Genomic DNA, 21,863 nt, shown 5'->3' on the forward strand with positions numbered 1-21,863 from the left:
CACTTGACACCTTGTCAATGAATTAGTCTAATTTCCAAATATGAAATTTCTCATTCATCGTGCAACCAAGTTGCATGATTCCAAATTTCTGTCCAATTGAAACTTGGGCGATGAGAAACTCTCCCTATTTGGTAAATTCTCGACTTTCCATAAATAACATAATAAGAACCAAATCCATTATTGCTAATAATAGAAACATTTTAACATCAATTTTTCATACATGCCATTATAAGGATAAATAAATAAAATTTAAAATCAAAATTTATTTTATTGCGGAAAAAATTGTCCTTACAATGCAACTCATTGAAAAACTTATGCTAATACATCTTTCTTAGCAATCTAATTCTAACTCTAAGTAGTAGCTCAAGAATCTAATCTTCTAGAAATGCGATCGAAATCCATTCTTTCACGGTTAGATTCTGCTCACTTCTTCCCTTAAGCTTCCTTTCTTTTCTTCGATCCTACAAAATATCAATTGTAATCTTATCACATTATGTTTTAAGAATCTAGAATAGAAACTTAAAAGAGTTAGTCAATGGATATTACCTAAAGCAGAGCCATACATTTTGACTCTCCCATCTCTTAGATCTCTTAGGTAAATAGGGCACTTTCGTCTCCAATGCCCCCTCTCTTGGCAATAAAAGCAAATTGACTCTTTTGGAACAGCATATGGAACTACTTCAGACATCGCCTTTCTCTTATGATCAAACTTTTCGATCATTGCATGTCTTTCGTCTCCATTGTCTACATCCATAGAGCTTTCGAAGGCAGATTCACCAATCAAAATTTCTTTTCTATTGTGCCGAACCATTGCTGATTCAGCAGCAATAAGCATATAGGTGAGATCTCTAAGGGTCACGTCGCAGTTCATCATATGGTACTCTCTTACGAACTCACTATATGAGTTAGGAAGTGACTGAAGAACCCAATCAACAGCCATTTCCTCACAGACAACGGATCCCAACATTCTTAACCTATCAATGTGTGACTTCATCCCTAGGACGTGTGCACACACCGGCTTTCCTTCTTTATGTTTACTTGCCAAAAGGGCTTGAGTGATCTTGAACTTTTCAAGCCTTTGAACTTGTGGGTTCGGGAGAACAATTGGAGGAGGAGGAGGAAGTGAAGCATGATCTCTTGTTCCTCGATCGAATCGTGGAATATCATCTTCATGTGGAACGCTTGTTCCACGGGATTTGAGAAGACCATAGTTGTCAAACTTTGACATCTACAAAACGGGAGAAAACGAATTCAAGTTAGTTGATTGATTGAGTCCTTAGTAAATCACCCAAATGAGATACTAAGGCTAGGACCCAACACAATATTCTACAACTCGGGAGAGGGATGCCGTAACCATAATTGCAGAATATTTGAAGGTAAGTGAATGACGATTCACTAATTTCCACCACAAAAAACGAAAAAGAAATCTAAGTTTTTAATCTATGAAAACTCCTAGATCCTTTGAGATTCATTGAACTTTCAATGGCATGTTTAAATCTTGATATGCCCCTCTTGTTTGTGACTGGGATGCCGAGGATCACAAAGCGGGTGTGAATAACCATGGAAACTTACATGGTGCCCTCACATGTTACAGTCACCTATTCGATGTGCCGGTAAACCACACACGCTCCACTGAACTATGACAAACATTGAGTCACCCTTTGCTACCTTTGCTTAGAACCATTTAGTGTGCCGGTAAACCACACACGCTCCACTAACGTCTTCGCAAGGGCACAAAGTGTAATTTCATGGAATTGCATCATTTCACTTTTGCCTAAGTAACTAAGATTGGGAATTTTATGAAAACATTTAGTTACTTTTATACTTCATTATACTTATAATGGAAGTTTTCGTCCTATCCTACCCATTCGGCTAACGACCCTCCACTAGTCAAGAGTGCGGTGGGTAAGAGTGGATACCCATTCAATCGCCATTTTATAGACAATTTCCTTAAACACCCCTTATAGACCAGCTTCGTGAATGAGGCCTACTAATGGTAAGACTGACTTTTACTCATACATATATATAATGTTAGACTTTTAATGTTATATATAGTATAGGGTGTATTTTACACTTTTAAAATATTAGATGGTTAAATTTAACAATTATATTTTTAGTTCAATTAAATTTTAAACCTAAACTTTATGGATTTATTAAACCTCTTTTAATTATACACCTTAATTAATTAATAAAACCATAAGGGTGTGATTTGAACTTTTTCAAAACTATACTAGAGTTTTAGAATTTAACATTCCTAATTAAACTTTTAATCAACTTTTAAATTCCAAAACTTGAGGGCAAGTTTTGAAACATTTCAAACATTAGAGTTTAGAATTTAAATACACATCAAAATTAAACTATTAATCAAAATTTAAATTCCAAAACTTGAGGGCAAGTTTTGAAACCTTTTTCAAAACATTAGGGTTTTAACTATTTAAATTTCAAAACAACAAAACTTTTGGGTTCAAATTTAAACTATAAAACTTAAAGGGGAAAATATGAAACTTTTCAAAGCACAAGTATCAAATAACAAATAATATAAATTAACATTTAATCACATAATTATCCATATTTGATTTATTTAATGATTTCTTGCAAAACAATTTATCAATTTAATCAAAATAATTAATCAATTATCACATAAGGAAACAAATATTTTATTAATTGATAAATATCTTCAATTAGATCAAGAATATAGTCAAATATATCATAAAATCGGATTTATATTGATCTAATGTGATAAGGTAACTATCCATAAGCAAAAACAGCAAGAAATCCCGAGATATGCTCCATCTGACGAGTTGACTTGTCGAGTCAAGCCTGGACTCGTCGAGTCAGCATGGACTCGGCGAGTTCAGCTATGCACTTGGCGAGTCCAGTCTCCAGAAACCAAAAAATCGAATTTTTTAAACATATCAAGCATCAATACAATAGAAACCAGTCAAGGCTCTGATACCACTGATGGGTTTTGGTCCTAAGAACATCCTATGTGCTCATACAAACTCTAATGCTCGGATCTAGGTTTCTCTATTGTACATGCAAGTTATCCAAGACTATAAACCCTAATTCTAGCATTCAAATAATCATATTAAGATGAGAATAGGTTTATAATGTTACCTTGATTGTTATGTATCAATAACAATCCCAAATCTCCTTGAATTGACTTTGGAAGGCTTAGAGTCACAAGTGTCACTCCTCTAATGGTTCACAAACACCATAAGCAAGAGGATGAAGAGGAGAGAGGTTAGAGGCTGCCCAAAAACGTGAGAAACCCTAGCAAGAAGCTTGTCCACGTTTTTGGTCCTTAAGGGATCTATATATAGTGAGGCTATTAGGGTTATCTAACAAGGAAACCCTAAATTGGTTGCTTAAGCCCTAAGCAACCCATAGACTCCTTTAATCAAGCCCTTGGACGATTTCCTTATGGGTTTCCCATTAGAATTCATCCACCCCTTGATTCAAGACAATCCATGGCCCAAATTGCAAATGTCTTATAATTACAATTCCAGTTCCTTAAGTTTAATTAATCTCTTTTAGTCACAAAACTAATTGCCAATTAATTATTGACTAATATTAATTAAACAATATGATTTCTCCTTTAATATATCATTCCCATAATATATTAATAAATCATATTTAATCCTTTCTCTCCATAATTCATCCTATCAAGTTGCTTTGGTGAAGGCAACCCAAAAGGACCATGCGCCATCGGGTCAAGTACATACCAAAATAGTTACGGACTTAGACACTAATCCAACACCCTCCACTAGTCAAGAGTGCGGTGGGTAAGAGTGGATACCCATTCAATCGCCATTTTATAGGCAATTTCCTTAAATACCCCTTATAGACCAGCTTCGTGAATGAGGCCTACTAACGGTAAGACTGACTTTTACTCATACATATATATAATGTTAGACTTTTAATGATATATATAGTATAGGGTGTATTTTACACTTTTAAAATATTAGGTGGTCAAATTTAACAATTATACTTTTAATTTAATTAAATTGTGAACCAAAACTTTATGGATTTATTAAACCTCCTTTATTTATACACTTCAATTAATTAATAAAACCATAAGGGTGAGAATTGAACTTTTTAAAACAATACTAGGGTTTTAGAATTTAACATTTCTAAACTAAACTTTTAATCAACTTTTAAATTCCAAAACTTGAGGGAAAGTTTGAAACTTTTCAAAACACAAAGGATCAAATAGGAAATAATTTAAATTAAACAATTAATTTAATGATTATCTAAATTTGACCTAAAATCAATTTCTTGCAAGATAAGTTACCCAATTAATACAAATAATCAAACTTTAATCAAATTAAGGAAGTTATTTTCTAATCAATTGGTAATTATCTTTTGTTTAATCAAGGATATACTGAAAAATATGTTTAAAATCAGATTTTAATGGCCTAAAACAGATAAGGCAAGTATCCATGAGTAAAACAGCAAGAAATCCCGAAACTGCCTCCTTCTGACGCTCGAACTCGCCGAGTTCCTCTATGGACTCGCCGAGTTGGAGCTACTCGCCGAGTCCACATTGTAACTCGCCGAGTTCATCAGACAGGGGACCAAAAATCGATTTTTGAAGCTTGAAAAAATAACAAAGGCATCAATACAATAGAAACCAACCTGGCTCTGAAACCACTGATGGGTTTTAGCCATAAGAACATCCTATGTGCTCATGCAAACCCTAATGCTTGGATCTAGGTTTCTCTATTGTACATGCTATTCATCCAAGACTTTAAACCCTAGTTCTAGCATACAATTAATCATACTAACATGTGAAAGGGTTTTAGACCTTACCTTGATTGTTATGTAGCAATACCAATCTCAAATCCTCCTTGTAATGACTTTAGAAAGCTTAGAGTCACAAATTTCACTCCTCTAATGGTTCACAAACACAAAGAGCAAGAGGATGAAAGATAAGGAGAGAAGAGGCTTCCCAAAACGTGTGGAAACCCTAAGGGACAATTTCACCACGTTTTTGAGTCTCAAGGGTCCTTTAAATAGTGAGGCTATTAGGGTTATCTAACAAGGAAACCCTAATTTGGATGCTTAAGCCCTAAGCAACCCATGGACTCCCTCCTTAGAGGCCTAGGACGATTTCTAATGGGTTTCCCCATAGAATTCGTCCACCCCTCTAACATGGAGTCCATTAGCCCAATATTCAACTATCACACAATTGACAGTTCTAGTCCCTTAAGTTTAATTAATGTCTTTTAGCCACAAACTTAATTCTTATTAATTCTTGACTAATATTAATTAAACAATATGATTTCTCCTTTAATATATTATTCTCATAATATATTAATAAATCATAATTAATCCTCTTTCTCCATAATTCATCCTATCAAGTTGCTTTGGTGAAGGCAACCCAAAAGGACCATGCACCATCGGGTCAAGTACATACCAAAATAGTTATGGACTTAGAAACTAATCCAACAGATTTCTCACGTACGCCCTGCATACACACGTACGCCCAACATACTACTCCTTTGTCTAAAATCACCAAAATGCCACTATGGGTCATTCTTGCAATCATTTTCAATCCCAAGGGTCCAAATGCAATATTCTTTCATACTTAGGGTTGGAATTGAAAATAGATCATCATCGGGATGTTACAATTCTCCCCCACTTGAACTAGAATTCATCCTCGAAGTTATATATCGTGAATAACTCGGGATAATTCTCCCACATCTACTCCTCCGAATCCTAGGTCCACTCCGGGCCCATACGATGTTGCCACTAAACCTTTACCAAAGGTATCTCCTTGTTGCGTATGACCTTTATCTTTCTCTCTAATATCACTACCAGTAGCTCAGTATAGTTCAGGAACTCATCAGCCTAAATATCATCCAAAGGGACCGCAACGTCCTCGTCCAACACGCATTTCCGCAACTATGAAACTTGGAAAGTGTTGTGGATCTGACTGAGCTCCTCGAGAAGATCTAACCTATAATCTACCGTGTTAATCCTGGAAACCACCCGAAATGGCCCAATATACCGGGAGCTCAATTTTCCCCCCTCTTCCTGAAGTGTTTCACTCCCTTCCAGAGTGAGACCTTCAGTAGCACCATATCGCCAACCTGAAATTCCAAATCAGATTAAGTACGGTCGGCATAACTCTTCTGATGACTTTGAGCTGTCTGCAATCTCTGCCTAGTATGTTGGATAAGCTTCATGGCATGGAGGATTACCTCAGTCCTCCCCATGACGCCTTGACCAACCTCCCCTAACAAACTGGGGTACGACGTCCCCGACCATACAGAAGCTCATAAGGCAGTGCACCAATGATGGAGTGGTAGTTATTGTTTTAGGAAAACTATGTAATAGGTAGGTAGGAATCCTAGCTCCCACCAAAATCTATGACACATACTTGCAACATATCCTCGAGTGTCTGGATGGTCCGCTCACTCTGGCTGTCAGTCTGCAGATGATAAGCAGTGCTGAAACGTATTCTCATACCCAGTTCCTCGTGGAACTTCTGCCATAATTGGGAAGTGAACTGAACATCTCGGTCTAAGACAATGGAGACTAGAACCCCATAATGAGTAACAATCTCTCAAACATACACATTAGCCAACTTTTTAGCCAAGGAACTCTCCTCGATGGCCAGCAAGTGGGCGCTCTTGGTCAGTCGATCCACGATGAACCAGATAGCATCAAATCCCTTGGCAGTATTTCATATCTTGGTGATAAAATCCATGGTGATATGTTCCTACTTCCACATGGGAACCTCCAAATGTTGCGGCTTGCCATGCGGCCTCTAGTGCTCGGCCTTGACCATCCTACAGGTCAAGCACCTCTCAACGTACCAAGCTATCTACCTCTTCATACACGACCACCCGTAACTTAGTCTCAAATCCCGATACATCTTGATGTCTCCTGGGTGTATCGAAAAGCGAGACTTATGCGCCTATTCCAAAACTATGTTCCTGAACCAACTAGAAACTGGAACCCAAACCCGACCACACCGGGTCAACAATCCCCGACTATCGGTGACAAATCTATCGATATCGTCCCTGATCCTTTCTTGTTTCTAGTTCTCCTTCTTGACGTCTTCTTCCTATGCCCCTCTGATCAAATCCAAAAGTAAGGAATCAATGGATATTCTCATACACATATCCCCGGATAAAGATCCAGCCAACTTGCGGCTCAAAGCATCCGCGACCACGTTCGCTTTACCTAGATGGTAAAGAATCTCGTAGTCATAATCCTTGACCACATCCAGCCACCTACGTTGCCTCATGTTCAGGTTCGGTTGGACCATAAGATATCGTAAACTGTTGTGATTCATGTAAATAGTACACCGAACCCCATACAAGTAGTGCTGCCAAATCTTGAGGGCAAACACCAATGCCCAAACTCTAGATCATGAGAGGGATAACATGCCTCATGCGGCTTCAGTTGTCGTGAAGCATATGCAACCACTCGTCCCCTCTACATAAGAACCGCTCCTAAACCAGTGATGGATGCATCCTAAAATACATTGAAATCCTCGACACCCTTCGGAAGGGTCAACATCGGGGCCTCGCATAACCTCTGTCGCAGTGTCTCAAACACTGTCTGCTGCTCTGGGGCCCATCAGAAATCCACACCCTTCCTTGTCAAACAAGTGTGGGGTACATTAATATTGGAGAAATCCTGGGTGAATCTCCTATAATATCCCGCCAAACCCAAGAAACGCCTGATATATGAGGGAGATTTCAGAACCTCCCACCACATCACGACCTTAATCTTGGTTTGACCTACCAAAATCACATCTCGGTTAATGAGATGTCCTAGGAAATGGACCTCTCGTAACCAAAACTCACACTTCGAGAACTTGGCATACAACCGTTCTCCCCTCAATACTCCCAAAAGATCTCATAGGTGCTCCTCATGCTGCTCTCTTGTCTTGGAATACACCAAGATGTCATCGATAAAAACGATGATTGATCGATCGAGCATCGGCCTGCGTATTCGATTCATCAAATCCATAAACACCGCATGCGTATTGGTGATCCCAAATGGCATCACCATGAACTCATAATTCCCATAACGGGTCTGAAATGTTGTCTTTTCCACATCCTCCTCTCTAACCCTCACTTGATGATATCCTGACTTAAATCGATCTTAGAGAACCAAGATGCACCCTGCAACTGATCAAAGAGGTAGTTAATTTGCGGAAGTGGATAACAGTTCTTCACCGTCAACTTGTTCAACTCCCGGTAATCAATGCACATCTGGTGTGCCATCCTTCTTCTTGACGAACAATATCGGTGCTCCCTATGGTAAACTGCTAGGTCTGATGAACTGGTTTCCTAATAGCTCCTGAAGCTGAGAGGACAACTCTTGCATCTCGGGCGGTGCCAAACGTATGATGCCTTGGCAATCGGAGTCGCACCTGACACTAGATCAATCCTGAACTCCACCTACCTCTTAGGAGGCACATCAAGTAACTCCTCTGGAAACACATCAGCAAACTCCCTGACAAGTGGCACATCTGAAACCAAGACCTTCTCCCCAACCTGAGTATCAACCACATCGACAAGATAACCCATACACCCATGTTGAATGTACTGCCGAGCCCTAGCTACCGAACAAAACCCTGATCCAACCCTGGTATCCTCTCCATAGATAACCAGTTCTCCCCACACTTGGGGTTCGAACTATCACTCGCTGCCCTCGCAGTCTATCATAACACTGAACCTGCTCAGCCAATCCATCCCTACAATCACGCATACATCCCCCATGGGTATAGGGATAAAATCAGTCAGATAAGGCACCCCAAAGATCTCCAAAACACAACCCTGATACACTCTAGATGCAAAAATCCCATGTTCGTTGGTGATAGAAACCCACAATGGATACTCTAATCGCTAAGGGGCATAACAAAATCCCTACTGAAAGATCGAGATACAAAGGACTGACTCGTGTTCGAGTCGAATAATACAAGAGCAAACAATGAATTCACTATGAAGGTACCTATAATAAACATAAACATAAGCATACCATAATATATTTGACAGAATAATAAATGGAAACATACCAGTAACGACATCTGGCGCCGCCCTGGCCTTCTCTGACGTAAGCTGAAAAGCACGACCACGAGCCCTCGGGGGCTTCGCCCTACCCTGTCGCCCATTGGTGATCCTTAAAGTAGTTGGTGCTAGAGCCTGCGTTGGTCCCTCCGTAAGCAAAGGACAGTTGGACTTAAGATGGCCAAGCTTCTCACAATGATAACAAATCCTGGTGGTCGGTGTGGGGACAATCTGGCGACAGTCATTGGCCTAATTCCTATCCTTGCCACATTTGTGGCAGCCAGAAGTTGACCGACAAGAACACTCATGAACCTTACCGCACTTACCATAAGTGTGGCCCCTCTAAATCCTAGATCTCGTATCAGTAACCATAAACCACTTCGCCGCAGGCTGCGACTGCACTGGAGCCTGCCTCCGCACCCTCGCCTGGAGCTCCAACTCAATCTCTCACCACCTTATGGCCTACTGTAACTCCATAAGTGTACCATAGTGTTGAGTAGACACAAATTGGCGGATGTTTGTCTTAAGCATGCTCAAGTACCGAGTCATCAGAGCTTGCTCAAAAGCAAAAAATTTGTAACATCCCAAATTCATGACCAAAAATTTCATTTTTAATTAAGTATTTATAAAACAGTAGTCTGAAATCATTGATAGTGCCAACCCATATCATAATCAAAACCACTATGTCAAATAACCAAAACATGTCATACAAGAGTATTATCATGAAAGGCCCAATACTAGGTCCATGCCTAAAGCCCAAAACCCTAACATGAAAGGCCCAATACTAGGTAAACTTCCTAAGCCCACTAATGGCCCACCATTGGCCTAATTTTCTAAATTGGGCCCAACCCCTCTAATTTGCCTTACCCTAGACCCAAAATAAGACGTAGTCTAATAAAGCCCAAAATGATGATCCACTAAGGCCCATAGTAGTAAAGTCCAAGAAAATAGACCAAGGAAGCCCACTACCGTAACGAACACAGGGCGTTCCCTTGTGGAACGCTGAGTGTCCCTCACAAGTCCAGATCGCGAGCCCTAACGGGAACACAGGGCCTTCCTGGACCTTACGCAGTGCGTTCACGTCCAGATTCCAAAAACCGACCATTAAGCACTTAATACTTAAGCCATGCTAGCCAAAACGTAGATCCAAGCCATTTAGGACCTCTAGAACTATAAAGTAACGGACTTCGTGACTTTTCATGTCCCCAAAAGCTCCAAACTAAAAAAACGGTATTCTACTTCCATGAAAATGGCCTTATCCCATGCATGAACACATCAAGACCTTCAAGATGGCAGCTTTCTTTCTTAGGGACTCAAATAACACCAAGGGTGGCAACCCTAAGCATGGAAACGAATTTTAGCCATAAAGCTTCATCCTTGGGACCAAAAAGGTCCATAAAACCCAACACAAGAGATTTAAGCAAATAAACACCAATTTTAGAGCTTTATACCTTATATGAGTGCCAAATGATGATAAGGTTTTGGATCTATAAGCCTTTTCTCCTTTGATGATGCTTCAACAATGACCACCTTCCTTCAAAACACCAAGATGCACTCCAAAATGATATTCTAGGCTCGAAACATACAAATAAGGGGTTAGGGTTTCGTGGGATCTGCTTAAGGGTGAGAGGGTGGTTGGACTTTAGGGCATAATTTTATTTACATAGGGGTTAACCCTAAATCTTAAGGTTTACACTTTGCACATGAACGCAGTGCGTTCCCCAGGGGAATGCCCCGCGTTCGGCTCCGCTTCCAAAAATCCAAAATTAGCAGAAGCAGTCCCTCCTTCCCTCAAACTTACAAACATAAGGTCCAAAAGTAATAATTCAACATATAAGGAACCAAAATATAAATAATGCCTAGACTGAGCGTTACACGTCTCCCCCACTTGAATTGGACTTTGTCCTTGAAGTCCGTCCCTTCGAACAACTCCGGGTAATGCTCCCTTATTTCCTCCTTGGGCTCCCATGTCAATTCCGAACCCTTTCGGTGCTGCTACTGTACCTTAACCAACCCCACGACCTTGTTCCTCAAGGTATTCTCCTTTTGATCGAGAATCGCTATCGGTATCTCAATATAATTCAGGCGGTCATCCACCTGAATATCCTCCAAAGGCACGACCGCGGAATCATCCACCAAACATTTCCGCGACTGGGAGACATGAAATGTGCTATGAATCTTATTGATCTCGGCCGGAAGATCAAGATGATAAGCTACACGGTCCACCCGAGCCAAAACCCTAAAAGGACCGATGTACCTGGGGCCTAGCTTGCCTCTCTTCCTGAACCGGATGACACCTTTCCAGGGTGACACCTTCAGGAGAAGCATGTCTCCCACCTGAAACTCCAAGCTTGATGATGCTTGTTGGCATAGTTTTTCTGTCGACTCTAAGCAGTATGGAGCTTGCTATGAACCTGCTGGATCATCTCAGTGGTCTTGAGTACCACCTCAGTACTCCCCATGACTCTCTGACCGACCTCGTTCCAACAGATGGGGTCCTACATTTCCTCCCGTAGAGCATCTCGAAGGGAGGTCGGTCTATGCTAGCGTGATAGCTATTGTTATATGAAAATTCCACTAATGGAAGATACGTATCCCAACTCCCACTAAAATCCAATACACATGTGCGTAGCATATCCTCCAGAGTATGAATCTTCCTCTCACTCTGCCCATCCGTCTGAGGGTTAAAAGTTGTACTGAAGTGAAGACAAGTGCCCATCTCGTCATGAAATTGCTTCCAGAATCTGGAAGTGAAGCGAACATCTCGGTCTGACACAACCGAAACCGACACTCCATGATGTGCCACCACCTCCCGTACATAGATCTCGGCTAGTTTCTCAGCCGATATTGTAACAACCTGATATTTTAAGTCAGTGTAATGACCTAAAGTCAAGTATTGTAACCTATTTTGAGATGATAATAAAAATAGCGACAAAATGAAATGTTCAAAAATCTCAATGTGAATGTACTAAGTGGTAGATATCATAACAAGGTTTTCAAAAATATAAAGAACACTAAAATCCGAGTTACAACGAAGAAGTTATGACCAATCGAAGATCCGCAACAAAACTTGTAAAACATTGTTAAGCATAAAACGCGAAATTTTAATAAAATACTTTTTAGCCTTAGGTATCTAAATGAAAGTCGTAGATGCCATTAAACCATAAACGTACATTAAAAGCACGTCCAAAATCTGACTTCGTATGAGGAAGTTATGATTTTTCTAAGTTTTGGATACAACGGTAGACAGCTAAAAACTCGAAATAGAGATCGAGCGACTTTTAGGCAACACAACCTAAACCAGAATCGAAGATCTTGGTAATAGTAGTACAACGGTAAGAAGACAGACAAAAACGGACATCGGATAAAGAAGCTGTGAATTTTTAACGGACTTCTCCTGTTCCGACCTGTTAAAAATGTAATATTAAAAATAAAAGTCAAAATTAGTCGATGAAGTCTAAACGAGAGTTGTAGAGTATATTTTCACCTATGCGTAGATATAAGGAACGTGATAATCGGAACTCGTATGCGAGAGATATGAATTTCCGAAGTTTGGGACACGAAACCCCACACCGTCAGAAACTCACGACGTGAGCTAATGACTGATGGGTGCTAGGGTTGGGCTATCATACATCGAGTCTACGTAAGGGGATAAGACCGAACTCACGATGTAAGCCACTCTATGCTCACGACGTGAGCTCCAAAAATGCACCCTATATAAAGGATGCGAGGGCTCCGGGTTTTAGTTGCTAGTTCACTACTTTCTCAACCAAGTTTCGTGCTTATACCCTCTCGAGACTACCCCGACGCCCCTGTTTCATATCCAAGCTCTGACGGAAGTTCGAAGCCCCGAGATTTCTGAGAAATCGACTTCTTTCTGGTCGAAGTGCTGCCCGAGCAAAGTATCGTTTTCATCAAATTGTCACTTCTACCAAGTGAGTTCATACCCATATCACTACACTTTCAAATGCTTTTGAATGCTTTTAAACACTTTTAAGGGGGGGGGGGATACAACTAAACACACGGTTAAACTCGTGTGAAAAACATCAATCTTTTTCTAGTTTTCATACTATTGTTATAACTATCATATGAAGTTGTTAACATGCAAAACATCACACATCACAAATTTACCCTCATGGGATACAATATGTTTTATAAATAGAAATATATTTTATTTATATGTTTGCATACTACATCATACGAAGGGTAACATTTCAACTATAACATTACATTTATACAAAGAAAATACATATCGTTATTATGCCTTTATCAATACTGTAGAAAGGGTAATCATTTTGGACATAAACATATACATTTCAAAATACGTGACTTAATTGAGAATATGTGAGTCATTCGTCTTCATCGTACCTATCAAGGTATATAAGAAAGCCCTATTTTATAACCAGAGTCCCCTCCTGGAGAACGTGATAAGTGTGTATAGATCTATACGAGACTAATGATTCCGCACCCTGGCTGCTAGCTACAGTCCGCGGGGAGACAAATATCATAACGCTTCGACGCGTGAAGAGCATCGCTATAGACAAATCCATCATAGTACGGTGATGAAAACTCACAGGATAGACAATTATTATGGTATTATGTTTTGCGGGAAAAGTAATATTACAGTTATTTTTACGTGAAAATACAAACTTCTTATAGTTTTGTTTACTAATAAAACTACACATCATTATTTTAAGTATGACATATTTACTTACACATTACAGTCTTGGGCACTTAAGACTACGTTTCAACTTTAGAAAAATATAGGATTTCCCGGTTCAATATATTCATTTTATACAACTCAACGATTCATAACTCACTTTATAAGAAAATATCGGATTTTCTGGAAAACAAATGTGAACTTTCGAATGGCATGCATTTATGTAAATATCTACATATGAACTCACCAACTTAATTGTTGACACTTTTTCTTTGAAATAACTTGTATTCTCACGAAATCGCTAAACACTAGGATAGCAACTACTTTTGAGGACTAATGCTCTGGCGTTAGTAACATCTTTTGGAACATCATATTGTATTTGACTTTTGAATCATGTAATACAACAATCATGTAAACTTTCAAATATTTATTATGGTGGTGTGTACCCTCTTTACTATTCAATTGTTATGATATTGTACATGACGTCCTCTGCCCCCGAATGTTTCCGCCGTTCAGGTTTGGGGGTGTGACAGATTGGTATCAGAGCATTGTTTATAGTGAACTAAGTATATCAAAACCATTTTTTTTGATATACAACTATAAACACAACTGGGCAAAAACACTCTAATTAACAGATATACTTTTAAAAATATAGTTTTATTAAAAGTATACATGCATGCATTATAGATGAGTTGTACACTACAAGTATGCCTTGGAATATGAAATCGGGACTGGGATGGATATAGCCTGATCAACTATATTTATCCGAGGGTAGACTAACATATGTCAGGGAATAGTTGCAATGGACGACAAGTCTAAAACTTACCCAAACATATAATCTTTTGAATCAAACATAATATTTAGAATACTATAAGAGTATTTTGTAAATGCAATAGTTTAACCTTGATGTTCAAATCTATATGCTTTAGTGTTTAGGCAATTCTCATATCCCTATTCTCGCACAGACGAAATGGCCGGATACCATCTACCAAGGGGCCCCTACTACCCGAACCAAGGCAATGGAGGATGGATTGAGGATGATTCGGAAGAGGACCCAAAAGAAATTGTGGATGAAGAAGAAGAGGATGAAGAAATGCGAGAGGACTCCGAATCCGATCCCGAAGACAATAACCTAGCCTTAGTGGCCCCGATTCAAAATCTTAATCCTCGACCGGGATTTCAAGGCTCGACATCTCTGTGGGCGGTGAACCTGAATAGGTGGAGTCACGAACAGGGTCAACCTCCTCCGCTCAATGGAGACCGAAGCTTCTACAATTTGAGTGAGGGAGGCTCAGCAGACAGAGTCCTTCCTATAATGGTTCGCCGAATTGCTCGCAATGATAAACAAGGAAGGGCAACTATCCAACAAACCGAGGAGAATGATGCGAACACCGGGGTCAATACAGTTCGCATTCAAAAATTAGGATTAGCTCATGGAAGAACCATAAATCAAAATGAAGCTTGGAAGAGAGAGCTAACTTCAACTCAAACTTAATTCATGGAGATCCGTGTTAATTTTGGAGTCAACACAGTTCGTCTTTGTCATCTGACTGATGACCAGGACTTTGAAAGGTCTCGTACTGACGCCTTACAAATGGAGTAGGATGCCTGTCGATATTAGACAAAGGATCTTCGTCAGAACCAGGTGGTACTGCAAAGACGTGTATAGGAAGCGGAATAGATTTGCTGAAGCCAGGACTGAATCAAGTACCAACCATAACAATTCCCCTTGCATGTAGAGTCTACTCTACTCTGTCTTTTGGATATAATTTAGGTCTTTGTATAGACTCTAGTATTAACTTTCTGTACTGTAGACCTGTAGATGAGGTCAAATTTTCCCAACATTTCAATGTATCCACGATATATATATATATATATATATATATATATATATATATATATATATATATATATATTAACACATTTGCGTTGCGTTTTAATTTCCTTGGATGCCACTCAAATTCATAGGTTTATCTGTTATTATATAAACTACTATTATGAATCGAACACAAGTTCATTCTTAAGTCGAATCTTAACATATGAAGAATTCTAAATAACCAACTTTTTACCACTCGACTCTCAAATAATCTGAGAGTTATTATCCTTCATTGTAAATTCTTTGGCAGCAAGATGCCTCCTCGCAGATCTGCACGCCGCGTTAACAACGCAACACCTACGCCACTGTTAGGCGTGTCAAACCCAACAAATAAATGGTACTAATGACTCCTTAAACACTACTACTTTGTACTAGAAATGTAATACAAGGTAAGTAGGGTCGATCCACCGAGACACGGAACAAATGTTTATACCTTTTTGCGGAAGGTACAATAATGGTCACATAAATGGGGGGTTGGTATGCAATGATTTAAACAAAAGAATAAAGCAATAAGTAAATGATCAATTAAATGAAACAAATTCAGGATTTGTGAGAACTCCAACTCTATGCAAGACAAATTAGCAATGTGATTCCATGGATGACAAGATATTTGTTTAATTCTATCTAAGTTGGTACTTGAAAGTGTTAACAAGCTCTAACACTTCCCATTCCCCACAATAATTAACCAAAACAAGCTCTTTGATTAATCCTAACCTTACTAACCTAATCTAAACAAGCTCTTAGAATTGGATTGAAAGGTTGCTTTAAGCTTTATGTGAATGTTCCCAACAACACTCAATACTCCTCACAAGCTCGGGAGCGTAAGAATGTGTGAAAAGATTTACACTAATTTCATTCAATAGAAATCAGATTAGTGCTTGTTACCTAGTCTAATTTACAAAACAATTACGAATTTTGCAATTAGATAACTTGAATGATCTAACCCTAATTCAAATGGCCAATAAGAATCATAATTAGAATCAAACATTCGATTGAAACAAAATCAAATTCACTAGATAGAAAATTGAAAGAAAACATCAAGTCATATGATTGAAATCACAACTAGAAGTCAAGACATAAAGTTGGAGAATCTAGGGTTCTAGCCACTCATGACTAGAACAAGATCACAAATCTAGAAAATGAAATTAAAGTTCTTACAAAATGAAATCAAATGTTCCCAAGTGTTAATCAACTTCAAAATCCTCAAGAAATTCGCCTTCTCCACTCCAAAAGTCGACCCCCCTCAAGAAAAAATTGGTTCCCCCCTTTAAGAATGGTGAAAAACTGCTTTAAAACCCACGTTTACGTTTACACGGGCCGCGTAAATTAACACTATCATTTACACGGCCCGCGTAAATGCAAACATATACTGCGCAGAAATCTATGTTTACACGGCCCGCGTAAACACAAGGCTTGCATTTACACGGCCGTGTAAATCTCTGTAAAGCCAAAATGTTCATTTCTTTGATATCTTGCTCCTCGGTGCTCCGCAAGTCCTGAAATTTTGTCCGCAACTTTTATTTACCTTCTCCAACAATATCCTACCTCCAAAAGTCCCTGAAATATCACAAAAGTATTTGAATGAAATTGCCTCATGAAAAATCCTGAAAAACATGCAAAATGCATGAGTTTAAGCCTATATGCAATGTACTTTTATAAAATAAAGCTACAAAATGGGTACATGAAATGCACCTAACAGCCACCGCCATCACCTCCACAATATGATCCCGTCATGGTGCATGCTGCTATCACTGCAGCAGTAGCAACTGCTCTTACAAAAATAAACACTAACGGCGTTGGCAGAACTGGAAGCAGTACCAACCACTTGAATTATGGCACTGGCCATGGTCATCTCAGGGAATGCACATACAAATAATTTTCAAATACAAAGCCAAATACTTTCAATGGGGTAGGAGGAGTCATTACACTTATGCAATGGTTTGAGAAGACCGAAACGGTCTTCGAGATCTGTGCATGCCCGGAAACAAGCAAAGTCAAGTTCACCGCTTGCACTTTCTCTGATAGAGTCCTCACCTGGTGGAAGGGCCATGTGAAAGCCTTATCTCTCCCAGTTGCTAATGCCATGAGCTGGGAGGATCTCAAAATCTTGATGCTGGAAGAATACTGCCCAAGGGGCGAAATCCAAAAGTTAGAGCAGGAGTTATGGAACCTAAGGATGACTGGATCGGACCTAGCCACTTACACGACCAGGTTCAGTGATTTGTAAGCCTTGTGCCTAGGTATGGTAAACTCGGAACCAAAGAAGGTGGAGAGGTACATTTGGGGATTATCACCCTAGATCCAAGGGCATGTCCTGGCTTCTAACCCAATCACGTTTGACAGCGCGAAGCGCTTGACTCAACGATTGATTGATCATGGTGTTAAGCAAGGTACTATTACCGCTGCTACTGAGCCACCGAAGGAGGTAGAGGACCGAAGGAAACCTTGGAACAAGAGAAAGGGAAAGCCCTAAAAAAGAACCCTAAGAGGCAACAGTTAGTGATAGCTCACGCTGTTACTGTCCCTACCACCCCCACACCAACTAAGCCGTACATCGGCAACATGCCGAAGTGCAATAGGTGCAACTTTAATCACCACGAACCCTGTCGTGAGATGCATTGCACCAAGTGCAACCAGAAGGGACACATTGCCCGCTTCTGCAAGGAACCAACCCAACCAGCCGCTCCAGCAGCAAATGTTAGAGTAGGTCGTACTTGTTACGAGTGTGGAGCAACGGGGCACTTCCGAAGGGACTGTCTGAAAGCAAACAATGGGAATGCTGGTGGAAGAGGCCGAGTATTCACAATAGGCCAAGAGGAAGCCGTTGTCGATCCCACAGTGGTTACGGGTACGTTTCTCCTCGATAACTCTTATGCATGCATTCTATTTGATAGTGGAGCGGAGAGGATCGTGAGCCATAATTTTAAAAAACTACTCAAACAAACACCCCAGTCATTAAGTGAAACATTCATAGTAGAAATGGCTAACAGAAAGACAGAAAGCAGTAAAGAAATATACTTAAACTGTACCCTCGCACTAAACAACAATTTTTTTCCAACCTACCTCATGCTGGTTTCAATAAAAAGTTTCGACGTTATCATAGGCATAGATTGGTTGAGTTCTCATCATACAGACATTTTATGTTACGAAATGGACGTTCGCCTTAATATGCAAAATGGCGAAACCCTCATTATTTATGGCGATAAACCCAGTACAAATCTTCGTATCATCTCTTGCTTCAAAGCTCAAAAATATTTACACAATGAATGCCATGCATTCTTGGCACATGTCGTGGATGTGAAGCGAGGAGTAGAAGACATCAAGAGTGTGCCTGTGAACAGTCAAGTTCATAGTAAATTTATTTGTAATTTGATTCATTGAGTTCATTGCAACTATTATAAGATACTAGATGGTATCTTACGTCCAAATGTGCAAACCAAAAAAAATCAAACAACTCAAACTACAATCATAGTTAATGCGCCTGAAAAACTAAAATTTCGTATTAAGCAGTTCTGAGTTAAACAAACATTCTAGTCTCATAGTACATGTTTCCCTTTTCCGAAAATATAAAAAATGCCCAAAACGGAGTTCATATGCAAAAGATACGACCGTTTTAAGAATCCAAAACCAGTATAATACTGATTTTCTTAAAACCGCTAAAACCGTTTATATCCGTTAAGGGACTTGCACACCTCATATAGAAATTTCGTGAACGTTTTTGGACTCAAGTCAAATTCTGTTATTTAAATTCATAATTGAAATATTTTTAGTAAAAGTATTTATAAAAGTAAAAAAATCAAACGTTTTGAATCAATAAATCGTGAAACCTTCAACTATTGATTTCGATATGATTTCAATTATTGGTAGTATATTCTAGAAATAATATATTATTATCCAATCCAACAAATGTGAGTTTTAACAATAAAGATAACATTATATTTTTGTTTTCGAGTGTAATCATTTATATTGATACGTAACTAATAAATTGTGATCACCTATAGATAAGTTATTATAGAGTTTATAAATCATACAATAATTTATATATCAATAAACTTTAAATGATCATAATATGTATATATTATATAATTAAAATATGATAACAACACTAAATATATGCATATTTGTATGAATATGTCATGAATCATTTTCCGATTACTAGCATATATGACAATTTGGACATTTATTATATATAAATCTCAAATTCTTTATATATATATTACAAACATACATGGAAAACTTTTAATATGAGAGTTTATAAATATTTTGTATGTATTTTTGCCATAAAATGTCTCAAACAAATACACACATGATATTATTAAATCTAGAAGTGTATATAAAATCCATTAGAAATATACATCAACACATATACAAAATACATACTTATTGACTTATGCAATGCTTACAAAAATAACCCACAATACACCTACATAACTTACATGACTTGTTATCTTGAACTCAAAGTACATGAAGTATGATGAGAAAATGTCCAAAATCTTTGATTGCTTGCACTCTTTCTTCACCCAATGTTAGGCTTTGCAGTATGGATCGGCCCTGACTATGCGTAGTGCATGCGTGGCATGGCCACCTATGCGTGAACACCGTCCTAGGTGTGCGTAGGTGGCTTGTGGCGTGGGGTTGGCTACGGACGAAGACGACTGACGTGATTGGTGGACCATTTTTGACCGTTTCTTTTTCTTTCTTTTGACCGTTACCAAGGTAAAAAAAATAAAAAATCAAACAAAACTTAATACACATATATAAATACATACACAACATATAAACAAACACATTACCATTCACATCACAAACATATTTCTTTTCCCTCTTTCAAACATAGATATGAATAATTTTGCGGATTCGATTGCTTCTTCTACATCCGATGATGATGATAGCTCTGATGAAGATGACTTGGTGGTGCACACTTTGTTGTCTTTGGCACGCAATAGGGTGCAACAAAGAGGCGAAAGTTCAAATACCGAGAAGAGGCATAGAATTTTGATAGTTCGGGATCGTATGGCGGCACACGAGCTTTTGGTACGTGATTACTTTGCCCTTGATAGTTTGTATGACCTATCAAAATTTGAAGAACGATTTCGTATTAGTAGAAATTTATTTTTACGTATTGCTAGAGATTTGGAAAACAATTATGAGTTTTTCCAATTGAGATGGGATGCAAGAGGTAAACGTGGTTTTAGTATCCTACAAAAATGCACAGCAGCCCTTAGACAATTGGCATACGGCATAGCAGCAGATGCTTTAGATGAGTATCTGAAAATGTCTGAGAGGACTGGGCAAGAATGTGCTTATCTTTTTTGTGAGTATGCCATAGAGCTTTATGGTGACATATATTTGCGACATCCAACTAGAAATGATATTGAACAGTTGTATGCCGCAAATGAAGCTAAACATGGGTTACCAGGGAAGCTTGGCAGCATTTATTGTACACATTGGGAGTGGACAAATTGTCCCAATGCATGGCGAGGTCAATTCACATGAGGTGATCATGGCATCCCGACTATTATACTAGAGGTCGTTGCATCACATGACCTATGGATTTTGCATGCATTCTTTGGTATGGCGGGGTCAAACAACGACCTGAATGTGCTTGGAGCCTCTTCGATGTTGAATGATATTTTGCAGGGTAAAGCACCAAACATGTCGTTCGTTGTGAATGAACATCAATATAATTATGAGTATTACCTTGGTGATGAGATATATCCAGAGTATGCTATGTTTGTCAAGTCGTACTCATTTTCGGCCAATGAAAAACGAAAATTGTTCAAGTTAGCACAAGAATCGACATGGAAGGATATGGAACGGACGTTTGGGGTCCTGAAACAAAAGTGACACATTATCAAACATCTGGCACGGTCATGAGATAGGGCGAAATTAACGAAGGTGTTGACTGCTTGTATTATTTTACATAACATGATAATTGAAGAAGAGGGTAGGGCTATTTGTATAAATAATCCGGAAGATATTCTTAACCCACCTGCAGTAATACAAGTCGGCAACCCTGCATACTTCACATGACTTTTGGAAATACAAAATAGTGAAACACGTCACGATTTACGTTATGATTTGACTGAGCATATATGACAAAGACAATTCCAGCAACACGGTGGCAATGACGACGATGGGGATGACGACGAGGAGGACGACGAGTAATATTTTCTATGTTTTTTTAGTAATTTAGGTTTTAAATTATTATGTTTTTTAAGTAATGTAGAATTTAAATATATATTTTTTAAATTAGTGTAAAATGTTTTTAATTAATATTTACGTTTTTATTTTT

General features: G+C 38.8%; 1 protein-coding gene across 1 annotated transcript; it reads left to right on the top strand.

The window, feature by feature from the left end:
- Positions 1-20,407: 20,407 nt before the first annotated feature.
- Positions 20,408-21,064, top strand: LOC145058092 (uncharacterized). The gene has a single exon (XM_079006015.1). The coding sequence runs from the start codon at positions 20,408-20,410 to the stop codon at positions 21,062-21,064; it is 657 nt and encodes a 218-aa protein (XP_078862141.1).
- The last annotated feature ends 799 nt before the right edge of the window (positions 21,065-21,863 follow it).

Source organism: Lactuca serriola, chromosome 6 (genome assembly GCF_051521515.1).
Source record: "Lactuca serriola cultivar US96UC23 chromosome 6, Lser_US96UC23_V15, whole genome shotgun sequence".
NCBI lineage: Eukaryota > Viridiplantae > Streptophyta > Magnoliopsida > Asterales > Asteraceae > Lactuca > Lactuca serriola.